At 44.0% G+C, this 24,636-nt stretch overlaps 1 protein-coding gene and 1 long non-coding RNA gene across 6 annotated transcripts in view; one reads left to right on the top strand and one right to left on the bottom strand.

Annotated features, from left to right (window-relative positions):
* Positions 1-231: 231 nt before the first annotated feature.
* On the bottom strand, positions 232-20,876 carry LOC134893826 (teratocarcinoma-derived growth factor-like). Of its 4 annotated transcripts, none has more exons than XM_063913715.1 (7): positions 20,800-20,866; positions 19,989-20,093; positions 17,580-17,629; positions 4,966-5,112; positions 2,497-2,611; positions 2,309-2,409; positions 232-1,125 (listed from the first exon to the last, which is right to left on the bottom strand). In XM_063913715.1, exons 1-7 carry the CDS (start codon positions 20,838-20,840, stop codon positions 1,010-1,012), a joined length of 675 nt encoding a protein of 224 aa, XP_063769785.1. In that variant the 5' UTR covers positions 20,841-20,866; the 3' UTR covers positions 232-1,009. The 4 variants fall into 4 exon arrangements, with proteins under 4 accessions (XP_063769785.1, XP_063769786.1, XP_063769787.1 ...); XM_063913716.1 differs by lacking the exon at positions 20,800-20,866 and adding an exon at positions 20,219-20,548; XM_063913717.1 differs by lacking the exon at positions 19,989-20,093 and having other exon boundaries at positions 20,800-20,876.
* Positions 20,877-20,936: 60 nt separating this feature from the next.
* The window catches only part of LOC134905889 (uncharacterized), a 148,394-nt gene continuing 144,694 nt past the window's right edge, over positions 20,937-24,636 (top strand). Inside the window, exon 1 of one of the 2 annotated variants that reach the window (XR_010175767.1) lies at positions 20,937-21,016. This is a non-coding gene — a long non-coding RNA (uncharacterized LOC134905889). The remainder of the gene's footprint in view (positions 21,017-24,636) is intronic. The other variant, XR_010175768.1, reaches the window with a different exon arrangement.

The following is a 24,636-nucleotide window of genomic DNA, read 5'->3' as shown; positions in this document are numbered from 1 at the left end:
GGGTTGAAATAGCTTTCTTATCAATTAAGAGAGAAGTCCAGGTAGAGAGTATGTTGTACTTCCTGGAATGGGTCATGTTGGGAGAAATGCACAAATCGAATATACACCTCCCTTTCCCCAGGCCCTGCTATTTTAAGTGCCCTGCACCCCCGAAGGCTTAATCTGGTCCTGGAAGGAGAAATATACTACCGAATTTTAGTGCTGTGCTACACAAAAGGCAAGTACACAACATAATAAAAAAAATACTTTATTACAACCTGTGTTAAAATTTACAATGAAATTCACTACATTTCAAGACAAATACACAAACCCACTGCAAAATAAATATGAATTTCTTTTTATGAAACAAAAAACAATTGTGCTGAGTCACAGTTTGGAACAAAGCAAAGAACGTGAAAATTTGCACATTGAGAAAACCATGTTACACAGCAGAAGACTTATACTTTTGCCAACTTTCCTTTTCCTCTCCGGGGATGGGGCCAGCTCTTCAGATCATAAGACCTTGCCCACTCTACGTACCTGCATTTCCAGTATTAACTCCCCATCCTGCCCAGAGCACTAGGAAGTGGGCAGAATTTGGGAGATCCATCTACTCTTCCAGTGATCTACCCGCAAAACTGGGAGTCCCCCAGATCTTTCAGAATAGGCAAGTCAGAGGTGGGGTGGGTTAAAAACTTGCACACATCATTATAATTGAGAAGCCTGTACTAACTGAACTCTAAATTGCAGTGTAAAAATTAAAGCTGCACAGCATGTGTGGTCTACATGCAAAAGCAGCCAGTATTTACTGTACCCTGCAAGAAAGAAAAAAAAAGGCTTTTCACCCCTTGCATTGTAATATGGTTTGTTCAGTTAAAAAGTTACTGATGGTCTTTTGCCTTTACATTTTTTTAGGCTTTAAAACATAACAGATAAGTAAAAATAAAACAATATTATATGCAATAACAAAGTGCTACTTTTTATCAATAAATTAAAATTGATTAAAGTGATTAATACAGAAGATGATTTTTTAAGCGATTAGTATCATGCTAATTGCAATAACTGCAGGCATCACAAAATGGAAAGATGGCTTTTTAGGCGCTCCAGAATGTACCATTTCAACATCTTCTTTATATTCATTTGCGTCTATATAGTAAAACAAATAAAGGAAAAATAATCACATTTCAGATCGGACATTCAGTTAAGTGGTATCCTATTGGAAAAAGAAGAATAGAAGGTGTGGGGACATCCTACAGAGAATACAAAGTCTATTTGCATATGATACAGAACCTAGATCTGGAATAATATGTCTCATTGTTTGTGATACACACATACAGGAACCCTGTCAATTGCAAATTAAAATGACAAATAGTTCCTGCTTTGAGAAGAAAGAAGAACAGGATGTAGTTCTTATTTTATTCCTCAACCTTTATAGAGGCGTTGCAGCCTTTATGTGAGGTAAAAGGTGTTAAATGTTTGCAGCTGATTTCTGATGCTCCCTTTGTAGTCATAAAGGATGTTTGATAAGATAACTAATGCCTTGTCATTTTCCTGCCATGAAAAGGGCATAAAATGCATGACAGCAGCAATTGCCTCCATATGCTCCTATTTTCTCACATAATCTAGTTTATCTGCCCATCTTAACCTGATCTGCTAGGTGACAAATGGAATCCAAGACAACTCATTTCTGACTGGCATTATATTGCTTGCAATATTCAGGTGCAGGACGAGCTTGTCAGATGCATTCCAATTTCTCTGTAAGGTCAAAGTTTATTTAGCTTTTTATTTTTCCTATACATTCATGGTATAATGCAATGTATTGCAAAGCAGCTTTTGTGTATAAGAGAATGGGAGGGACAGATAGTATTCAAATAATAAAATATCTGTATTGTATAGGATTACTTTCAAGAGAATGTAATTACTAATCTAAAATCGAAAAAAAAGTCAGTAATACCAATCTAAGTGTTTTTGTAGTCTCCTCAGTCTTGTAAATGTAGCATGTATGTTCTGCGTGTTTGTAATGCTTGTAAAAGACTAACATGTTCCTTCTAAACACTGTTTGGATCAGTTGGATTTTCTGAAGTGACAAAAACAGAAGGCAATCATTTTCTGCTAAACAGAGAAGATTGCCGTAGGCACAATTTAATTCCAACAGCTTATTGCTACAGCTTCCCAAGAAACGTGTACTTATTTGTACACTTTGATATTTTTATGTGTATATAAATGCCTGCACTGTAAACTGTGCTGTTGTTACATGGAATGTATTGCAACCTGGAGAGACAGTCGTTTTACATTTCTTATATTTGCAAATTTCTATGTTTAAACTTACCACAGTCCCCAGATGGAATGCAGTACATAACGCCATAAAAACATCTGCATAAAGCACACTTTCTGGGCAGCCAGTGGCTGTGAGCTACAGAACCACAATGTCTGCATGGGGGAAACAGAGCAAAGATCAATTTGGTTTTCAAAGATAAAAATAGTGTATTGTATATTGTTGGCTTCCATAACACGTACCTGTTCCGCACATCAAACTCACAGTACCTTCCAGTGAAATGCTTAGGGCAGGCACAGAAACTGCCGAGCATACAGGTGCCTCCATTCTTACAGCAGTGTTTGTCCAGAGTACTGGCTGAAAATAAAGGACATATTAACAGACTGTATATAAATACAAATATTACCAAGGGGCTGATGGTCATTAATGCAAGTAAAAGGTTGCCCTTTCTTGGCTTGAAAAGATACAGGGCATCATGCGGACTTGGACAGAAATCGTGTACGTGGTCTTGCATTGTATACACAGATAAAATGCATATTAATTCGTAAGCATCCTGCTGTGCATCAACTTTCTAGGTGTTCTCTTGGTTTTCTACTAGTCATTCTCAGTGCGTGCTTGCGCTTACCCAATAATAAAAGCAAGACAACTCAAAACGGACTTAAATCTGCAAAGCTCACAATTCTATTGATACACTCAATTAACGTACTTGAAAACGCCCAGTTAAATAAGTAAAATGATATTTGTTTCATATTGTGTTTGAGGAGAGAAATGAGAACCAATGTATAATGAGGTACAATTGTATGACAGGCTGCCCCTGTGCATTCTGATTTACCACAGTGTGTATTATTACATTTTATTTATAGGTCCTCTAAAAGGTGTATGCAGTGCTATGCAAAGAAAACAAAAAGATACATATTATATATGACAAAAATACGAAAGATAACCATAATAAGTAAAAACAAACATGGTAAAGCTAGAGGGGATTGACAAAGAGTCACTTAGGCTTGAGAGGCAAGTAGTGGGACTATGGAGGAAATAGCAATGAGCCTATGCCTACATAGTGAGCAGGATCAGAGTCACTGAAGGGAAGAAAGAAGACGGTGGAACAGATGTGCACTGGCGACGGGATAGTGCTAGGTAGATAGAATGAGGAAAGAGGGCCCTTCCCATGAGGGCTGCTAGGGGCACAATTGGGAAATATGGAGGTGGATGAACAGAGGTACCGATTAGAGAGTTATAATGGCTGATGCAGTAGTGAGTCTTGAAGACTTGTTTGAAGGAGTGGAAAATGAATGGGAGAAATAGCAAAGGAGTCAGTTCCAGAGTTGTGGGGTGGCATGGAAAGATCTTGGATATAAGATAGAGAGGAGGTGATCAGAGCTGAGGTCATGCTGTGCTCAGTGGAGAGTAAAGGAGGTAGTATGAACACAAGTAAGGTCAGAAATATTGGAGGGAGAGGAGAAATTGAGGTCAAGGAGTTAAAACTGTATTCTCTGGTGGATAGGGAGCCACTTAATCTATTAGCAAAAGGGGGGGGGGGGGGGCGACACAGTAGCAAGAGAGATAGGCAGCGTTCAGAATGGATTTAAGTTGGGAGAGATTAGCAGTAATCAAAGCAGGGTGAGACTTCTGTGGCATCCATGCTGAGGAAAGGCATGTTTCTAGAAGTGTTACATAAGCTGAATGTATGTTGTGAATGTGAGGGAGGCATTGAGCATAAAACCGAGGCATTGGACTTGATGGGAGGAGGAGACTATGGTGCTTTCAACATATAGTGAGTGGGGGGATCAGAAAGAGTCCTAGATGGGGAGAACACAATATGTTTGATTTTAGACAGAGTTTAAGAAATCTATAGGACAGGAGGAGATTTCAGAAAAGCAGGGATACAAGAGAGGACATCAGGAGGGAGGTCTAGAGAAGCTAAACAGATTTGGATATCACCTGCATATTGGTGGCACTGGGGGCCAAAGTCTAAGGGAGGAGATCTAAAGAAAGAAAAGAAGCGGCCAAGATTAGACCTTTTGGGAACACCAACAAGTAGGGAAGTGGAGTCAGAGGAGGAGACTAAGAAGCAGTTAGAGAGGTAGGAGGACAATCAGGAGAAGACAGAGTTGCGGAAATCAAAGGACTACAGTATCTCATGGAGGAAAGGGTGGTCTACAGTATCAAAGGCTGCAGAAGATGAGCGTAGAAAACAGATTCTTTAAATTGGCAATAACACTAACAAGTGTAGTGGGGGCATTCTGTGGAATGTAGGGAAGAGAGGCAGCTATTGACAAGGCTCTTGGGGGAGAGGGAGTTTCGATTATGGGTGTAATAAGAAGCGGGTGCCTAGGGTTGGTGTGTGGACTAACTAAAGCTGCGAGTGACAGCAGGGGCAGCAGAGTGCAATGCAAAGGTAAGGGTGGATTTAGCGTAGAGATGGTGGAGAGAAGTGCATCAAGTGAGGCAGAAAACAGGATTAAAGTATGCTGAGGTTGCATGCGGTGAAGGTAGACAAAGGGGAACGGAAAGGCTAAAGGAGAGGAGGTGATGGTCAGTGAGAGGGAAAGCACAGTTAGTGAAGTGAATGATTTCACAGCAGTGTGAAAACAGAAGATCAAGGGAGAGACCACAACAGTGTATACTATGGAGTGTATACATATGCTTTACAATTTTAGAAGTGACAACAACATAAACAGTAGGTGATAGACTGATAAAGCATGACTTACTTTTTGTGAGCCCAATAAATGGAATATTTTCTCCAAGGCTTTTTTGTTTTCTAATTGCAGTGTGGTTGATGTCCCTCACAGGTCTATCTAAATGGGTTTCTAAAGGTAGTCTGGTTGCAGCAGTTTTCAGAATTCTATGCTGACTTGCTGGTTGAAGTAAAAACAGATCGCTTATTAAACAACTGGCGCTATAAAAGTAATGTTAATAAATAAGAAAGGGTTTAATATGAAATACCTACAATCAAAATCCAGACAATGTCAAAATACAATTAAAATGTTGACAGGTCAAAAAGTCGACACATGTCTTTTTGTGTGTGTGTGTGTGTGTGTGTGTGTATGTTGACATAGACACCGTATAAGTGTACTGAGTCCCCTTGCATGGCAAGCACCTACGGACACGGTGCCCTGCTGCGCTCGGCACACTATTATATAGGTCCACTTGGATGGTAAACTATGAACAAGTCGGTTTCAATGTAAAAAAAAAACATGAAAAACTCATGTTGACTTTTTGACCTGTCGACACTTTAAATGTTGGTATTTTGGCCTTGTCAGTATTTTAGATGTCAGTATTTTGACCATGTCGGGATTTTGACTGTCGGTCAATGGTTGTCGGTATTTTGACCATCTGGATTTTAATTGTAGGTAAATTGACCACATCCCCTAAGGAAGATGTTAATGCATTATGTTTTTTTACTGAACAGTCCATCTTAAAGGGTAGTCATATCTAAAATACAGGTTCATACTGCACATAATTTCAACTGTATATTGTACCAGTCATGAGTAGAGATGAGCGCCTGAAATTTTTCGGGTTTTGTGTTTTGGTTTTGGGTTCGGTTCCGCGGCCGTGTTTTGGGTTCGAACGCGTTTTGGCAAAACCTCACCGAATTATTTTTGTCGGATTCGGGTGTGTTTTGGATTCGGGTGTTTTTTTCCAAAAACACTAAAAAACAGCTTAAATCATAGAATTTGGGGGTCATTTTGATCCCAAAGTATTATTAACCTCAAAAACCATAATTTACACTCATTTTCAGTCTATTCTGAATACCTCACACCTCACAATATTATTTTTAGTCCTAAAATTTGCACCGAGGTCGCTGTGTGAGTAAGATAAGCGACCCTAGTGGCCGACACAAACACCGGGCCCATCTAGGAGTGGCACTGCAGTGTCACGCAGGATGGCCCTTCCAAAAAACCCTCCCCAAACAGCACATGACGCAAAGAAAAAAAGAGGCGCAATGAGGTAGCTGACTGTGTGAGTAAGATTAGCGACCCTAGTGGCCGACACAAACACCGGGCACATCTAGGAGTGGCACTGCAGTGTCACGCAGGATGTCCCTTCCAAAAAACCCTCCCCAAACAGCACATGACGCAAAGAAAAAAAGAGGCGCAATGAGGTAGCTGTGTGAGTAAGATTAGCGACCCTAGTGGCCGACACAAACACCGGGCCCATCTAGGAGTGGCACTGCAGTGTCACGCAGGATGTCCCTTCCAAAAAACCCTCCCCAATCAGCACATGATGCAAAGAAAAAGAAAAGAAAAAAAGAGGTGCAAGATGGAATTATCCTTGGGCCCTCCCACCCACCCTTATGTTGTATAAACAAAACAGGACATGCACACTTTAACCAACCCATCATTTCAGTGACAGGGTCTGCCACACGACTGTGACTGATATGACGGGTTGGTTTGGACCCCCCCCAAAAAAGAAGCAATTAATCTCTCCTTGCACAAACTGGCTCTACAGAGGCAAGATGTCCACCTCATCTTCACCCTCCGATATATCACCGTGTACATCCCCCTCCTCACAGATTATCAATTCGTCCCCACTGGAATCCACCATCTCAGCTCCCTGTGTACTTTGTGGAGGCAATTGCTGCTGGTCAATGTCTCCGCGGAGGAATTGATTATAATTCATTTTAATGAACATCATCTTCTCCACATTTTCTGGATGTAACCTCGTACGCCGATTGCTGACAAGGTGAGCGGCGGCACTAAACACTCTTTCGGAGTACACACTTGTGGGAGGGCAACTTAGGTAGAATAAAGCCAGTTTGTGCAAGGGCCTCCAAATTGCCTCTTTTTCCTGCCAGTATAAGTACGGACTGTGTGACGTGCCTACTTGGATGCGGTCACTCATATAATCCTCCACCATTCTATCAATGTTGAGAGAATCATATGCAGTGACAGTAGACGACATGTCCGTAATCGTTGTCAGGTCCTTCAGTCCGGACCAGATGTCAGCATCAGCAGTCGCTCCAGACTGCCCTGCATCACCGCCAGCGGGTGGGCTCGGAATTCTGAGCCTTTTCCTCGCACCCCCAGTTGCGGGAGAATGTGAAGGAGGAGATGTTGACAGGTCGCGTTCCGCTTGACTTGACAATTTTGTCACCAGCAGGTCTTTCAACCCCAGCAGACCTGTGTCTGCCGGAAAGAGAGATCCAAGGTAGGCTTTAAATCTAGGATCGAGCACGGTGGCCAAAATGTAGTGCTCTGATTTCAACAGATTGACCACCCGTGAATCCTTGTTAAGCGAATTAAGGGCTGCATCCACAAGTCCCACATGCCTAGCGGAATCGCTCCGTGTTAGCTCCTTCTTCAATGCCTCCAGCTTCTTCTGCAAAAGCCTGATGAGGGGAATGACCTGACTCAGGCTGGCAGTGTCTGAACTGACTTCACGTGTGGCAAGTTCAAAGGGCATCAGAACCTTGCACAACGTTGAAATCATTCTCCACTGCACTTGAGACAGGTGCATTCCATCTCCTATATCGTGCTCAATTGTATAGGCTTGAATGGCCTTTTGCTGCTCCTCCAACCTCTGAAGCATATAGAGGGTTGAATTCCACCTCGTTACCACTTCTTGCTTCAGATGATGGCAGGGCAGGTTCAGTAGTTTTTGGTGGTGCTCCAGTCTTCTGTACGTGGTGCCTGTACGCCGAAAGTGTCCCGCAATTCTTCTGGCCACCGACAGCATCTCTTGCACACCCCTGTCGTTTTTTAAAAAATTCTGCACCACCAAATTCAAGGTATGTGCAAAACATGGGACGTGCTGGAATTTGCCCATATTTAATGCACACACAATATTGCTGGCGTTGTCCGATGCCACAAATCCACAGGAGAGTCCAATTGGGGTAAGCCATTCCGCGATGATCTTCCTCAGTTGCCGTAAGAGGTTTTCAGCTGTGTGCGTATTCTGGAAAGCGGTGATACAAAGCGTAGCCTGCCTAGGAAAGAGTTGGCGTTTGCGAGATGCTGCTACTGGTGCCGCCGCTGCTGTTCTTGCGGCGGGAGTCCATACATCTACCCAGTGGGCTGTCACAGTCATATAGTCCTGACCCTGCCCTGCTCCACTTGTCCACATGTCCGTGGTTAAGTGGACATTGGGTACAACTGCATTTTTTAGGACACTGGTGAGTCTTTTTCTGACGTCCGTGTACATTCTCGGTATCGCCTGCCTAGAGAAATGGAACCTAGATGGTATTTGGTAACGGGGGCACACTGCCTCAATAAATTGTCTAGTTCCCTGTGAACTAACGGCGGATACCGGACGCACGTCTAACACCAACATAGTTGTCAAGGACTCAGTTATCCGCTTTGCAGTAGGATGACTGCTGTGATATTTCATCTTCCTCGCAAAGGACTGTTGAACAGTCAATTGCTTACTGGAAGTAGTACAAGTGGGCTTACGACTTCCCCTCTGGGATGACCATCGACTCCCAGCGGCAACAACAGCAGCGCCAGCAGCAGTAGGCGTTACACGCAAGGATGCATCGGAGGAGTCCCAGGCAGGAGAGGACTCGTCAGACTTGCCAGTGACATGGCCTGCAGGACTATTGGCATTCCTGGGGAAGGAGGAAATTGACACTGAGGGAGTTGGTGGGGTGGTTTGCGTGAGCTTGGTTACAAGAGGAAGGGATTTACTGGTCAGTGGACTGCTTCCGCTGTCACCCAAAGTTTTTGAACTTGTCACTGACTTATTATGAATGCGCTGCAGGTGACGTATAAGGGAGGATGTTCCGAGGTGGTTAACGTCCTTACCCCTACTTATTACAGCTTGACAAAGGGAACACACGGCTTGACACCTGTTGTCCGCATTTCTGGTGAAATACCTCCACACCGAAGAGCTGATTTTTTTGGTATTTTCACCTGGCATGTCAACGGCCATATTCCTCCCACGGACAACAGGTGTCTCCCCGGGTGCCTGACTTAAACAAACCACCTCACCATCAGAATCCTTCTGGTCAATTTCCTCCCCAGCGCCAGCAACACCCATATCCTCCTCATCCTGGTGTACTTCAACACTGACATCTTCAATCTGACTATCAGGAACTGGACTGCGGGTGCTCCTTCCAGCACTTGCAGGGGGCGTGCAAATGGTGGAAGGCGCATGCTCTTCACGTCCAGTGTTGGGAAGGTCAGGCATCGCAAACGACACAATTGGACTCTCCTTGTGGATTTGGGATTTCAAAGAACGCACAGTTCTTTGCGGTGCTTTTGCCAGCTTGAGTCTTTTCAGTTTTCTAGCGAGAGGCTGAGTGCTTCCATCCTCATGTGAAGCTGAACCACTAGCCATGAACATAGGCCAGGGCCTCAGCCGTTCCTTGCCACTCCGTGTGGTAAATGGCATATTGGCAAGTTTACGCTTCTCCTCCGACAATTTTATTTTAGGTTTTGGAGTCCTTTTTTTTCTGATATTTGGTGTTTTGGATTTGACATGCTCTGTACTATGACATTGGGCATCGGCCTTGGCAGACGACGTTGCTGGCATTTCATCGTCTCGGCCATGACTAGTGGCAGCAGCTTCAGCACGAGGTGGAAGTGGATCTTGATCTTTCCCTAATTTTGGAACCTCAACTTTTTTGTTCTCCATATTTTATAGGCAGAACTAAAAGGCACCTCAGGTAAACAATGGAGATGGATGGATTGGATACTAGTATACAATTATGGACGGACTGCCACGGTTAGGTGGTATAAAAAAACCACGGTTAGGTGGTATATATTGTAATACAATTATGGATGGACGGACTGCCTGCCGAGTGCCGACACAGAGGTAGCCACAGCCGTGAACTACCGCACTGTACACTGGTTGATAAAGAGATAGTAGTATACTCGTAACAACTAGTATGACTGACTATGACGGTATAAAGAATGAAAAAAAAACCACGGTTAGGTGGTATATATTGTAATACAATTATGGATGGACGGACTGCCTGCCGAGTTCCGACACAGAGGTAGCCACAGCCGTGAACTACCGCACTGTACACTGGTTGATAAAGAGATAGTAGTATACTCGTAACAACTAGTATGACTGACTATGACGGTATAAAGAATGAAAAAAAAACCACGGTTAGGTGGTATATATTATAATACAATTATGGATGGACGGACTGCCTGCCGACTGCCGACACAGAGGTAGCCACAGCCGTGAACTACCGCACTGTACACTGGTTGATAAAGAGATAGTAGTATACTCGTAACAACTAGTATGACACTATGACGGTATAAAGAATGAAAAAAAAACCACGGTTAGGTGGTATATATTATAATACAATTATGGATGGACGGACTGCCTGCCGAGTGCCGACACAGAGGTAGCCACAGCCGTGAACTACCGCACTGTACACTGGTTGATAAAGAGATAGTAGTATACTCGTAACAACTAGTATGACTGACTATGACGGTATAAAGAATGAAAAAAAAACCACGGTTAGGTGGTATATATTATAATACAATTATGGATGGACGGACTGCCTGCCGACTGCCGACACAGAGGTAGCCACAGCCGTGAACTACCGCACTGTACACTGGTTGATAAAGAGATAGTAGTATACTCGTAACAACTAGTATGACACTATGACGGTATAAAGAATGAAAAAAAAACCACGGTTAGGTGGTATATATTATAATAATACAATTATGGATGGACGGACTGCCTGCCGACTGCCGACACAGAGGTAGCCACAGCCGTGAACTACCGCACTGTACACTGGTTGATAAAGAGATAGTAGTATACTCGTAACAACTAGTATGACTATGACGACGGTATAAAGAAAGAAAAAAAAATACCACGGTTAGGTGGTATATAATTATACAATTATGGATGGACGGACTGCCTGCCGAGTGCCGACTGCCGACACAGAGGTAGCCACAGCCGTGAACTACCGCACTGTACTGTGTCTGCTGCTAATATAGACTGGTTGATAAAGAGATAGTATACAACAATATACTACTATACTGGTGGTCAGGCACTGGTCACCACTAGTCACACTGGCAGTGGCACTCCTGCAGCAAAAGTGTGCACTGTTTAATTTTAAATTAATATAATATTATGTACTCCTGGCTCCTGCTATAACAACCTGCAGTGCTCCCCAGTCTCCCCCACAATTATTATAAGCTTTTATACATTGATGTGCAGCACACTGGGCTGAGCTGAGTGCACACAGACTGAGTCACACTGTGTGACTGCTGTGTATCGTTTTTTTCAGGCAGAGAACGGATATAGCAGAGAACGGATATATTAAATAAAAGTTAACTTAACAACAACAACTGCACTGGTCACTGTGGTAAACTCTGTCTGCACAATCTCTCTCTCTCTCTTCTAATCTATTCTAATGGAGAGGACGCCAGCCACGTCCTCTCCCTATCAATCTCAATGCACGTGTGAAAATGGCGGCGACGCGCGGCTCCTTATATAGAATCCGAGTCTCGCGAGAATCCGACAGCGTCATGATGACGTTCGGGCGCGCTCGGGTTAACCGAGCAAGGCGGGAAGATCCGAGTCGCTCGGACCCGTGAAAAAAAAAGTGAAGTTCGTGCGGGTTCGGATTCAAAGAAACCGAACCCGCTCATCTCTAGTCATGAGGTCTTCACTTTTATGCTACATAAAACTGTGGATAGTTGGACTAAGTAGTGGCTCTTCCAAACATAAAGCTGTATTTAGCAGCAGTAGGAACAAATGAAGGGGTTACTAGGAACCCTATGAGACAGGGAAGAAGCTAACACACTGACTTGTACTGTACATGGACGATCTGGGGCTATCTGACAGCCCTGGCAATTGACCTGTGCATTAAAAGGGGACATGGCCATGGCGAACACGAGCATGCCGTGAGTCACGGGGGCCAGGCCTTGCAGCATGCCCCTGTTTTTCTGTATGCCAGGTGGCCAAGCAAAGCACCATGAGGAACAGTTGCTCAGCCAGCCCCTGTCAGAGCTGGACAGCCAAGCAGAGTGCTTGGTCAGCCATGGTCTCTGGGTGGCCTGGCTGGCCCATAAGTTCATCAGCTCTTCTGGCATTTGTCAGAAGTGCCAGATGGGAAGTCCAGCTCTGGATTTGGACCTTCCGCTGGATGACATGCTTTAGGAGTATGTGAAATGTATGAATTAATATTATCGGTATAGTAGGTCATGCTGATATACATGGAATTAAATATATACCGTATGCTATATACAGAATCAGCTTAATAGGTTTTAAATTACTTGACTCAAAAGAAAATAAATTTGTGTTTCAGTCATTGGTCTAAATGTAATAGCCTGCAAGTTGAAGGAAACCAGCGCAATTCCGGTGATTTAGCCTGTACATATAAAGCAGCAAGACAAACCAACCTGGGCCAGTATTTACTAAAAATCCGAGTTTGGCCGATTTGTGTTTTTTTTTCTAAGTCCCAATCCGGGAATTCACTAAGCAGAAAACTCGGCAGTGTCTGGTCTATTCGTAATGGTTTGATTGGCAAAGTTCTGAAATACGAATGAATAGACCATCGGTCAAACGCGGCTGTTATTTCATACAATACGGGCATTCACTATTCATTCGTATTTGGGTGTTAGTCTCTGAGTGCTCAAGTGCGGGTCTATTTTTTTTCGATTCGTTAAAAAAAAGCAGCAAAAAAAAAAAAAATAGACCTGCTTTTTCCAGTCGAGTTTGGATAACCATGCACGGATCAGTGAGATCTGTGCATGGTTATCTATGGGAAAGGGTCTGTTTAGTGTAAAAACTGAAAAAAAAATTGCGTGGGGTCCCCCCCCTCCTAAGCATAACCAGCCTCTGGCTCTTTGAGCCGGTCCTGGTTGAAAAAATATGGGGGGGGGGGGGAAATGACAGGGGTTCCCCCATATTTCATCAACCAGCACCGGGCTCTGCGCCTGGTCCTGGTTCCAAAAATACGGGGGACAAAAAGGGGTCCCCTGTATTTTTGAAACCAGCACCGGGCTCCACTAGTCAGAGAGATAATGCCACAGCCGGGGGGACACTTTTATATAGGTCCCTGCGGCCCTGGCATTAAATCACTAACTAGTCACCCCTGGCCGGGGTACCCTGAAGGAGTGGGGACCCCTTAAATCAAGGGGTCCCCCCCCTCCAGCCACCCAAGGGCCAGGGGTGGCTTTCAAAGAGGGTCCCTTCAGCCAATCAGGGAGCGCCACGTCGTGGCAATCTCCTGATTGGCTGTGTGCTCCTGTGGTGTCTGTGAGGTAGCACATGGCAGAGATACAATGTAGCGCCTATGCGCTCCATTGTAGCCAATGGTGGGAACTTTGCGGTCAGCGGTTGACCGAAAGTAACCTCACCGCTGACCGCAAAGTTCCCACCATTGGCTACAATGGAGCGCATAGGCGCTACATTGTATCTCTGCCATGTGCTACCTCACAGACACCACAGGAGCACACAGCCAATCAGGAGATTGCCACGACGTGGCGCTCCCTGATTGGCTGAAGGGACCCTCTTTGACAGGAGTCAGGGGAGTTCTGGCAGTCGGGGAAAGGGGTCCCATGGGCAAACATGGGACCCCTTTCAGTGCGTGGTCGGGTTTCCGTTTTTTTGTTTTGCCAAGTACGTGGATTATTAAAAAAGGACACGACACACTGGATTTAGGTGTGTATAATTTTATTTACAGGTACCCTGGAATCGACGTTGAGATGTGGGCTAAGTCGGCATCTGAACATAGGTAAGTATGTGTGTGTCGGAATGTATGTAAGAAAGTTGTACTTTCAAGGTGTGTGTGTCCTGTTTTTATTTGGGTATTTTTTTTTTTGCAGAAGAACTATAGGTACCAGCGGGCCCGTTTAACCCCCGCATGCTGGTACTTGTGGTTCTCCAAGTACCAGCTTGCGGGGGAGGCTTGCAGGGACTTGTAGTTCTTGGGCAAAAAACAATATTCTTTTACTTTACACTTGGCTATCAGCCCCCCATCCGCAGCCCATGGATGGGGGGGGGGGGGGGGAGGTGAAGCCTCGGGCTTCACCCCTGGCCCTTGGGTGGCTGGAGGGGGGGACCCCTTGATTTAAGGGGTCCCCACTCTTCCAGGGTACCCCGGCCAGGGGTGACTAGTTAGTGATTTCATGCCAGGGCCGCTGGGACCTATATAAAAGTGTCCCCCGGCTGTGGAATTATCTCTCTGACTAGTGGAGCCCGGTGCTGGTTTCAAAAATACGGGGGACCCCTACGCTTTTTGTCCCCTGTATTTTTGGAACCAGGACTAGGCGCAGAGCCCGGTGCTGGTTGATGAAATATGGGGGAACCCCTGCCAATTTTTTCCCAATATTTTTTCAACCAGGACCGGCTCAAAGAGCCAGAGGCTGGTTATGCTTAGGAGGGGGGACCCCACGCAATTTTTTTCAGATTTTTAAACACTTTAAAAACCTTTTTAAGGTACACAATGAAGCCCTGCACGGATCTCACAGATCCGGCCGGGATACCTTGTGTTTTGTCAGGCAGTGTTTTACTCATCACTCCCATAAAACACTGCCTGATATTACGAATCACATCGACATCAGAAAATACGAATTGTGAAAAGTCGGCAGCTTAGTGAATGACCGTATCAGGATTCAAAAAGTTGCAGTAAAATGCACCCGATACCATTCGAGTTCAAACACCCTTCAAAACGGCCAAATCGCGAATCTTTGTAAATATACCCCCAGGTTTTTGCTTCTAAATCTACAGGCTAAATCGCCAGAACTGTACCAGTTCCTGCAACTTGCAGGGCATTGGGTAGGGGATCCTGACGACAGAATCCCGACCGCTAGAATGCTGACAAGGGGGCAAGTGCAACGAAGCCCCTTGTGGACTCGCTGCGGGATCGGTGGCTCGCTGCCACCGATGGTGGTCGGGATTCCGGCGTCCGGATTTTGACCACCAGGATTTCGGCTGCCGGGATCCAGACTACATCCCCTCGCAGAATATCACATATGGGCGATTATATACACAATTATTATTTTTTTAAACCAGTTATAGGCACACAGGCCCCTGGGTCCAGAGGGGGCCCACATCGCACCCATTTCTTCTATACTTACCTTTCTGGTGTCCAGGTGTGGGCCCCCTCCTAACCCGTCACCATAGCTGGCAGCAGCACTGTTAGTGCTCTGTCTGAGCACTAGAGACTCTGGCACATGGCCAGAGTCTACAGCGCATGACCAGGTCTCCGACAAAATGGCTGCTACAACATTTTTTGAAGACTTGCGCATGCGCTGTAGACTCTGGCACTGTGCCAGAGTCTCTAGTGCTTAGACAGAGTGCTAACAGATCTGCTGCTGGCTACAGGACTGGAGACAGAGCCAGCCTTAGCTATAGGCAGGCTAGGCATTTGCCTAGGGCATCCAAGCATGCCTAGGGGCATCCAAGCATGCCCCTGCAGTTTCTCATGCTGGGAGGGACAGTCTGCAAACTGTTACTTTCTAAATGTATTCAATCAGTACTTGTATACACTGCTGTTTACATTTGTCAAATAGAATGCACACTTGAACTCCCTCCGCCATGCTTGAATGCCCCTGACTTGTGAGACCTTTGACAGCAGAAGCCCAGTAACTGCAATTCCTGGACCTGTGACATTTTCACTGACTATATAAGGTTATTACTGGATGGCTTCTTATGATACCACATGTGTATTGTGGAAGACTGCTTCACCTAAATCTGACATCACCCATACTGCTTGTGCACATGGGGGAAAGGTACCCTGCTATCCTGTGTCCCTTATCCCTGTGCAAACTCCAGGTGTCTGCAGGTATATAACATGGGCAGTGTTCTCTTATTATTAGATTTTATTTATAAGGCGCCACATGTGTTTCGCAGCACCGTACAAAGGACAGTACAGGGAGACAAAACATAGCATTACAGTAAATAAATAACAGAAATAGAGTACAGGTAAAATAGAGCACCACACGTTCTCAAGACATAATACGGCTAAGATGTAAGTATTGATGGAGTGCTCATCGTACTACTAGAGGCTGATGGCCATAGATAGAGATGAGCCTTTACTAGCAGGATAAAGATGGTCGTTGAGAAGGGGAGAGCTGCGAGGGAAATGTGTCGAGACGAGGGCTTAGATAACAAGAGGAAAGAGGGCCCTGCTCTGAAGAGCTAACAATCTAGTGGGGAGGGGCGACAGACAGATGACAAGAGATGCAGGCAAGTGGGAGGTAGCCTGATGGCAGTATGCAAGCAAAGCAGAGATGTTCACGGCATGAGGCAGGGTGGTGGTGGCGTGGCTTCAGCACTGGGTTATGCATTGGGAGGGTATGCTTTGATGAATAGGTGGGTTTTAAGTGCCCGTTTGAAGCTTTGCAAGGTCGGGGAGAGTCTCTTATTTCTCAATCAATCCATGTCGTAAAATTCCCTTGCCATCCAGCACTGTAATGTGCTCAGTAAGTTGCGTTGCACTATTCCTATATGAAACGTCAGTGCAGTGTGACTTTCAGATGCGTCAGACTGGAGGACAGAGCATATCGCTTCCGCAGTATAAAATAAAGGGCATGCAGTTGCCGGGAGTAACAGACACCAGCAAACACACTGAACAGTGAAGAGAATGGACAGTTGCTACATGTTTGTTACTGGTCTTTTTGTAAAACCAGCAAGTATGGCAGTATCTGGACTTTGCTGCCATCTGTGACCAACCAGCAAGCTAAAATAAAGGATGAGGCTTGCAAAGGACAGCATACCCTGTGAGGTCACATCCTTTGTACGGGTGCCCCTTTAACTGGTGCGAGCGCAAGCACTCACCCATCCTGCCACCCCCATCTCACAAAACGCAGTCACGGATCTAGATAGCTGCATGGGTGCACACACTTCCTGCAAGCACACCAGCAAGCAAAAGTACGTTTTATAACCAGCACCACCCCCCCTCCCACACACACACACACACACACACACACACACACACACACACACACACACACACTGCCTGAGTGTTGCTGAGTCAGATGCAGAACTAGGGGCAGTGCTAGGGGGCACCAGCTGAAATTTTGCCTAGGGCATCAAATTGGCTAGGGCTGGCTCTGACGGGACAGGAGGGAGCCTACACCCGGAGACTGCACACGGGTCCCCTCCTCTATAGATACGCCCCTGCGGCTGTGATATTTTCTTATACACACACACAAAGTATTATATACTGTACAATTAGTAAAGGTTTAAAAGATATTTTGTAAGGCAACTTGTTTTGTTGTCTTATAAGAAAGCTGCATATGTATGAGCTTGTTGCCCACATAATATGGAATTTGTCTTGTTTATTAGTATTTGTTAAGGGTCATTATGGCTAACATCAATTTAACCTTTTATCCATAAGATAATCAGAGGTTATTTTCTATAATGAGATATGAAGAATAAACATTCGCAGAGGTAATCCGTAAATACTCACCAATTCCCAGTTGAATGGCAATAAAAAGTTGAACAGCAAGGTAGGAAAATCTAGTGAATACAAGAACATAATTCATTTTTATATTCAAATGTCAAAAGGTAAGCATCTAAACACAATTTGACATCTTGAAATGCTAAAAGTCACACAAGTAGGTAGGGTACTTACCCCAAACATTTTGTTAGTGTGTTTACATTGGCAACCCTATACCAAAGAATTAAGAGGCAGATGTATTAACCTGGAGAAGGCATAAGGAAGTGATAAACCAGTGATAAGTGCAAGGTGATAAACGCACCAGCCAATCAGCTCCCATATGTAAATTAGCAGTCAGGAGCTGATTGGCTGGCGAGTTACCACCTTGCACATATCACCGCTTTATCACTTCCTTATGCCTTCTCCAGGTTAATACATCTGCCCCTAAATTGTATAAATGAAAACACATACATACACATACTGTATATATATATATATATATATATATCAAACCTCAAAGCTGTAACCCGGACCTTTTGGATTCGGACATAATGATTTACTACACCTACATTATCCCAGTAATCAGTGATTGGATGGGTGCAATTCCAGCAAGTTAGCCCATAGTTTACAGGGGGCAATAATTTAATAGTTGAAACTTATCCTGGTTTCGCCTTTAAATGATTGGAACTTTAAAAATACGGGTTAACTCACCAGAACTATGCTATGCCTGCATCTCGCAGGATAATACGCATGACCCTATGTAATTTAGTGCAATCAGTCTGTTCATTCATTTCCAGAGCAGGCTGGTTGTTGCAGGCAGAGTAACTGCTGCATGCTTCATACTACAGTAGTACAGGTGTCTGGTTCCTGTCACAATAGGCTGCACTAGTGATTAACATTACCTAGTGAGAAATACAATTCTAATGAAAAGACTTTTAAATGAGCTGCTAATTAAGCCTAAAAAAGTAAACACATATTAAATGAAATCGGTAAAACACATTCTGCAGTGTACAGTATACAAAATTATTTGTTGTACTAGGTGACTGGATTAGAACTATTTCTGCCTATTATACCCTATAAAGAGTGCCGTGTCCAGGGTGAAAAGAGCTTTCATTACTGTATACTGTACCTACAGTATATCTTTCAGCAGGCATTTGACCTTCATGTAATTGCCTATTTGAAACAAGGATATGGGAAAAGCAGATGCACCATAGATGGGAAACTATATTGTAGAAAATATGGCTTTAATTTAACATAAAGTACAACTAAAAGGTTGTAGGAGAAGAGTACAGTATCTAGAATGAGAAACTGGACGACACAGGCTGGTAGAAGGAAATCTTAACGAGTCAAGTGGTTCATTGAGATGAGCACGCTGAAACAATGTATGCATATGCAGTTAGTGACGCTTGGTGAGCCAATCCTTTTAAACTGCTCACCAGAATAAGTAAGCTTTAAAACATTTACTGTACTGAAGTCATAGTAGAGGCTGTAACACACTGATATACAGTCAGTAACTGCACAGGAACAAATTCTAAGCTAGGGAGATGCAGGTCATGCTCTAGGCCACATACTCAGACCTTTTATTTCTAATAATGCTTTTAAGAAATGTAGATTAAATACATTTATGCATTTGTCTTTTTTACTAGCATTTTAGGGATGATCGTATGCTTTCCAATGATTAAAAAACACACACCCAAAGCACATGACTGAGTAAGTAGAATTCAGGAAAACACTACTGCAAAGTAAAAACACAAACTGCTATGGTTGCACTAGGAACAATAGGTTTTGGTGTTACATGCATTAAACATATAGTGAAATTCAATTCATATGCTAGTGATATGTGGCCTTCGGTTTTCCGCAAACAAAGTTAATCTTTGAATCCAGCAGCCAGCCAATCAAGTAAACAAAAAATGATTAAAAAACAAAACAAATATAGGTCAAGCTGGGAAACCCTTTGTCTTTAGTAAATCTATCACAGTAAATAGCTACATAGGTCAAGTTGCCATTAGCTTGCTTGTTTCGTTTTTTAAGCATTAAAAAGAAAAAAAGAAAAAAGTTATGTACTTTTATAAAAGGATTTTTTTTTGCATATTATAGAAGTGTTTTTAGAATTGCTGAATAAAACAAAACAACCACAATTTTAAAAATATATTCTATGAGAAGCCACTTAGTGTATTCTACATGCTTCATGATAATTGACCACTAAGTGGCGCTCTTCTACTGATGTCTATAAATCATAAGTCACTGCAAAATATAATTCAATATGAATGCTCACATTTTGCAAAGAGGTTCTCTTTACTATTTAAAGATATCCCCATGATTTACTGAATATTAAAGTCTTTAACTATAACTCCTAATGATTAGAGTATTTGCTTCCTTTACGATTTTAGGATTCCCAGTAACTTCAAGCACATTTGAAGCAATAAAGTAGCATCTTACCTGTTAGAACACATCTTCTGTGAGCACCAACCAACTCCACAACTAAGCTGAAATTCAGTATCACTATGCAGTCTCAAAAAGGTAAGGAGGCCCCCTTTCTTCAGGCTTTAAGTTGCATATCAATTAAAGAAACATTCAAATTCAATCACACTGGAAATAAGGGCACACCCAGGAAACAGAGGTATTGTATAAAAGAATGACATTTATTCAAGGAAAGAGTTGTTATTCACCTTGGCAAATGGAAAGGTGGAGATAGCAACAAATACATGCCATTACATTTCTAGGTGGTCTGCTTACCAGCTAATTTACTTTCTATGTAGATATTAAACTTATATATCTAATACAGTGGTTCCCAAACTTGGTCTTCTATGCCCTTTGAACACTCCAGGATTTAAGGATATCCAAGCTCAAGCACAGGTGACTTAAATAGTACCTCAGTCATTTTGATTATACCTTCTATGCACAAGCATGGATATCCTTAACACCTGGACTGTTTAGGATACGTTGAGGACCAAGTTTAGAGCACCCTGATCTAGTCTTTCTAATCCAGTGTTCCCAACCTCAGACCTCAAGGCACTAACAGTCCTAGTTTTAAGGATAGCCAAACTTGAACACAGCTGACTTAATTAGTACCTCAGTTATTTTGATTTAACCATCTGTGCTCAATCATGGATATCCTTAAAACATGGATTGTTAGTGTGGCTTGAGAAAAAAGGTTTGGAAACACTGATCCAAGCTATCTAAAACATTGTAAACAAACAAAAACCCTGGTATATGTTAAAAATGAATGTTGCTGGTGGTCCAGTCTTACCTATATATAAAAGACAAGCCTGAGGTCATACCTCCCAACATGACCCTATCTAGGAGGGACACACCTTTCTGCTTCTCGACTTATCTTAATTTATGAATGCCATCACCTGTTTTGAACAGGTTAATGGATAAGACAGGTGTTTCATTACAGGTGATGGCAATCATAGAGGGAAGAGAGCAGAGTATTCTGTCCCTCCTGGAGAGGGTCATGTTGGGAGGTATGCCTGAAGTGGAGGTTTGGCTTCCTCAAACAATCTAGTGCTGTATATTATATACGTACAATAGGTTAGTGGAAATGCACAACACATAGCTAGCTGGCTCCATATAATATAAAGTGTTCCTATTGGTCTCCTTTGATTTATCAATATTTGTGCAACTCGGGTAGAGTCAGCTACACGTTTGTTTTTAAACTAAAGGGTTACCAGATCACCTATGGAAATCCTCACACAAACACAGGAAGATTAGCTTCATTCCAAATATTCAGCATGTATCATTGCTTTTATACTTTACTATGCTTGTGAACTAATTATAATTAAGACATGCAGCTTATGTGTTGCTGGATAGAAATGGTTGATTTTGTAACCAAAAATATTATTTATTTTATATAAACATAAATGTCTGGTAAATCTAATATATGTAATTAATGAGAACATTGATTATCAGATGTGACAGGTGACAAGTATTTTATTGACCATGATGCTGAATTTTGGTCAAACATGTGCTGCTAGTAAATGGCATTTCCTTGTAAGTACCTCTATGCGTCACACTTGCCTACTGTATTAGAATGACTGGTAGGTTCCTGAATCTTGGGTCACGCTCCAGGATGCCCAAAAGAATGGGCAAGTATCCCAGAGGGTGATTCAGTAACGATCGCTCATGCAGGGAATGTTGCCAAGAAACCCCCCTCCCTATGGCAAGTGGCTCAAATTGTGACAACAATAGAATGGTATATAATATAATACAATTACTAGAGCTGCAGCCACATCATGCAGTTTAAGGGGCAGAGCAGAGCTGCTGCACAAGCCCAGTGGTAGCAGCTGCTTCTACCAAGTTTGCGGTGTGTGTGGATCTGAGTTCTCAATCAGTGCACTGGACCAGAGAGTAGCTACCAGGAAGAGGAGACAGGAACCTTACTATGAGGTGGGAGAATGTGTGCTTAGAAAGTTCAGTACTGGTTTTATTATGTTTGTGTATTTATTTATTTATTTATTTATTTATTTATTATGGTATGGTTAACCTTTTCCTGAACACTTATTTATATTATTTAAATATATTTGATACAACCTATACTATAGACAAACTATAGTGTTAAATTTTAATACTGTATTCCATACAGTAGCCAGTGTATAAAAAAACATTTTTTACATTAATGTCCAGGGTTGTTACTGAGTGCTTCTCCCAGACTCCCGCACTTGCTCCAATGCTCTGCAGTGTGGGAGATTGTGGATTGCAGACCACCCGAATACAGCTGCTGCATTTGGATCTGAATAACCCTCTATGTCTACCTCCCCATATTACATCCCTGTACTATACGACTAGGCTAATTACCCACACTACATCCCGCACTATATCACTGAACCACATCCCCACACTATTTTACAATGCTAGTCACCTCTACTATATCCCGCACTATATCACTGAACCTCCTCCCCACACCATTTCACTACACTAACCACCTCTACTACATCACGCACTATGGTGGTCATCCCGAGTTGATCGCTAGCTGCATTTGTTCGCAGCGCAGCGATCAGGCTAAAAAACAGCAGTTCTGCGCATGCATATGCAGCGCAATGCACACGTGCGACATACGGGCACAACGAATTATGCAGTTTTGCACAGGGTCTGGCGATGCAGTTCAGTCGCACTGCTTGCCGCAGAGTGATTGACATGAAGTGGGCATTTCTGGGTGGCAACTTACCGTTTTCAGGGAGTGTTCGGAAAAACGCAGGCGTGCCAGGGAAAACGCAGGCGTGGCTGGGCGAACGCTGGGCGGGTGTGTGACATCAAATCCGGAACTGAAAAGTCTGAAGTGATCGCAAGCGCTGAGAAGGTTTTGAGCTAGTCTGAAACTACACAAAAATGTTTTGCAGAAGCTCTGCGATAAAAAAGTTCGTACTTCTGCTAAGCTAAAATACATTCCCAGTGGGCGGCGGCATAGCGTTTGCATGGCTGCTAAAAACTGCTAGCGAGCGATCAACTCGGAATGACCCCCTATATCACTGAACCACCTCCCCTCACCATTTCACTACACTAGTCACCCTTGCTACATCCCGAACTATATCACTGAACCACCTCCCCACACCATGTCACTACGCTAATCACCCCTACTACATCCCGCACTATGGGACTGATTCAATAAGGATTGTAAATTCTGGTAATTAGCAAAATTTGCAATCCTTTGGATCGCATGCTGACCGGCACCTCCCCTCGTTCAACAAGCAGAAATTGTGAACGCATCACAATTTCTGCTTGTTAGCATTAACTGAGGATGGCTCCTGCCGGCGCAGCTTAGCTGCGTCTGCAGGAGGCCCGTCGCCATGTTCTCTATCATGGAGGCTGCGTGTGATGTCATGTAGCCGCCGCGATCATGCCCCGACACTCCCCATTCACGATTTGCGATCTAGCCTAAATTAGCCCCTATATCACTGAACCACCTCCCCACAATATGGGGGTAATTCCGAGTTGATCGTAGCTGTGCTAAATTTAGCAAAGCTACGATTGTTAACTCAGACATGCGGGGGGATGCCCAGCATAGGGCTGGTCCACCCTGCATGTCAGTGCTGGCTCCCCCGCACAAATACAAAAGCATCGCACAGAGGCGATGCCTTTGTATTTGATGAGTAACTCCCGGCCAGCGCAGCTCCTGCGTCTGGCCGGGAGTTGCTCGTCGCTCATGCTGGCCGCAGCTGCTGCATGACTCGTCGCGCAGCCGCTGCGGCCCGCCCCCTCAACGGTCCAGCCACGCCTGCGTTGGCCGGACTGCTCCCCCTAAACGGCGGCTTAACGCCGCCGTTCAGCCCCCTCCCGCCTAGCGACTGCCTCTGTCTCAGAGGCGATCGCTAGGTAACAAAAGCTGCCATGTGCCGGCGCACTGCGGAACCGGCGCATGCGCAGTTCCAACCCGAACGCTGCGCTGCGACAAACTGCAGCGAGCGATCGGGTCAGAATGACCCCCTATATCACTATGCTGTTTACCCGCACTACATCCCGCACTATAGGGGTAATTCTGAGTTGATCGCAGCAGGAACTTTGTTAGCAGTTGGGCAAAACCATGTGCACTGCAGGGGGGACAGATATAACATGGGCAGAGAGAGTTAGATTTGGGTGGGTTATCTTGTTTCTGTGCAGGGTAAATACTGGCTGCTTTATTTTTACACTGCAATTTAGATTGCAGATTGAACACACCCCACCCAAATCTAACTCATGTTATATCTGCCTCCCCTGCAGTGCACATGGTTTTGCCCAACTGCTAACAAAGTTCCTGCTGCGATCAACTCGGAATTACCCCCTATATCACTGAACCACCTCCCCACACTATGGGGGTAATTCAGAGTTGATTGCAGCAGCAAATTTGTTAGCAGTTGGGCAAAACCATGTGCACTGCAGGTGTGGCAGGTATAACATTTGCAGAGAGAGTTAGATTTGGGTGGGTTATATTGTTTCTGTGCATGGTAAATACTGGCTGCTTTATTTTTACACTGCAGTTTAAATTTCAGTTTGAACACACCCCACCCAAATCTAACTCTCTCTGCACATGTTATATCTGCCCCCCCTGCAGTGCACATGTTTTTGCCCAACTGCTAACAAATTGGCTGCTACGATCAGGTCTGAATTAGGC

This window comes from Pseudophryne corroboree, chromosome 1 (assembly GCF_028390025.1).
Source record: "Pseudophryne corroboree isolate aPseCor3 chromosome 1, aPseCor3.hap2, whole genome shotgun sequence".
NCBI classification, from domain to species: Eukaryota; Metazoa; Chordata; class Amphibia; order Anura; family Myobatrachidae; genus Pseudophryne; species Pseudophryne corroboree.
Note: the sequence above shows the minus strand (reverse complement) of the source record. Positions and strands in the feature narration are given on the sequence as shown.

Excerpts from the sequence above, each read along its gene's own strand:
- LOC134893826 (XM_063913715.1), bottom strand. The coding sequence starts at position 20,840 with ATGTTGGGAGGTATGACCTCAGGCTTGTCTTTTATATATAG. Across the intron at positions 20,094-20,799 it reads GGCTTGTCTTTTATATATAG|CCTGAAGAAAGGGGGCCTCC; the intron begins GTAAGACTGGAC and ends TGCAACTTAAAG. Across the intron at positions 2,612-4,965 it reads ATTTATTGGGCTCACAAAAA|CCAGTACTCTGGACAAACAC; the intron begins GTAAGTCATGCT and ends CTTTATTTTCAG.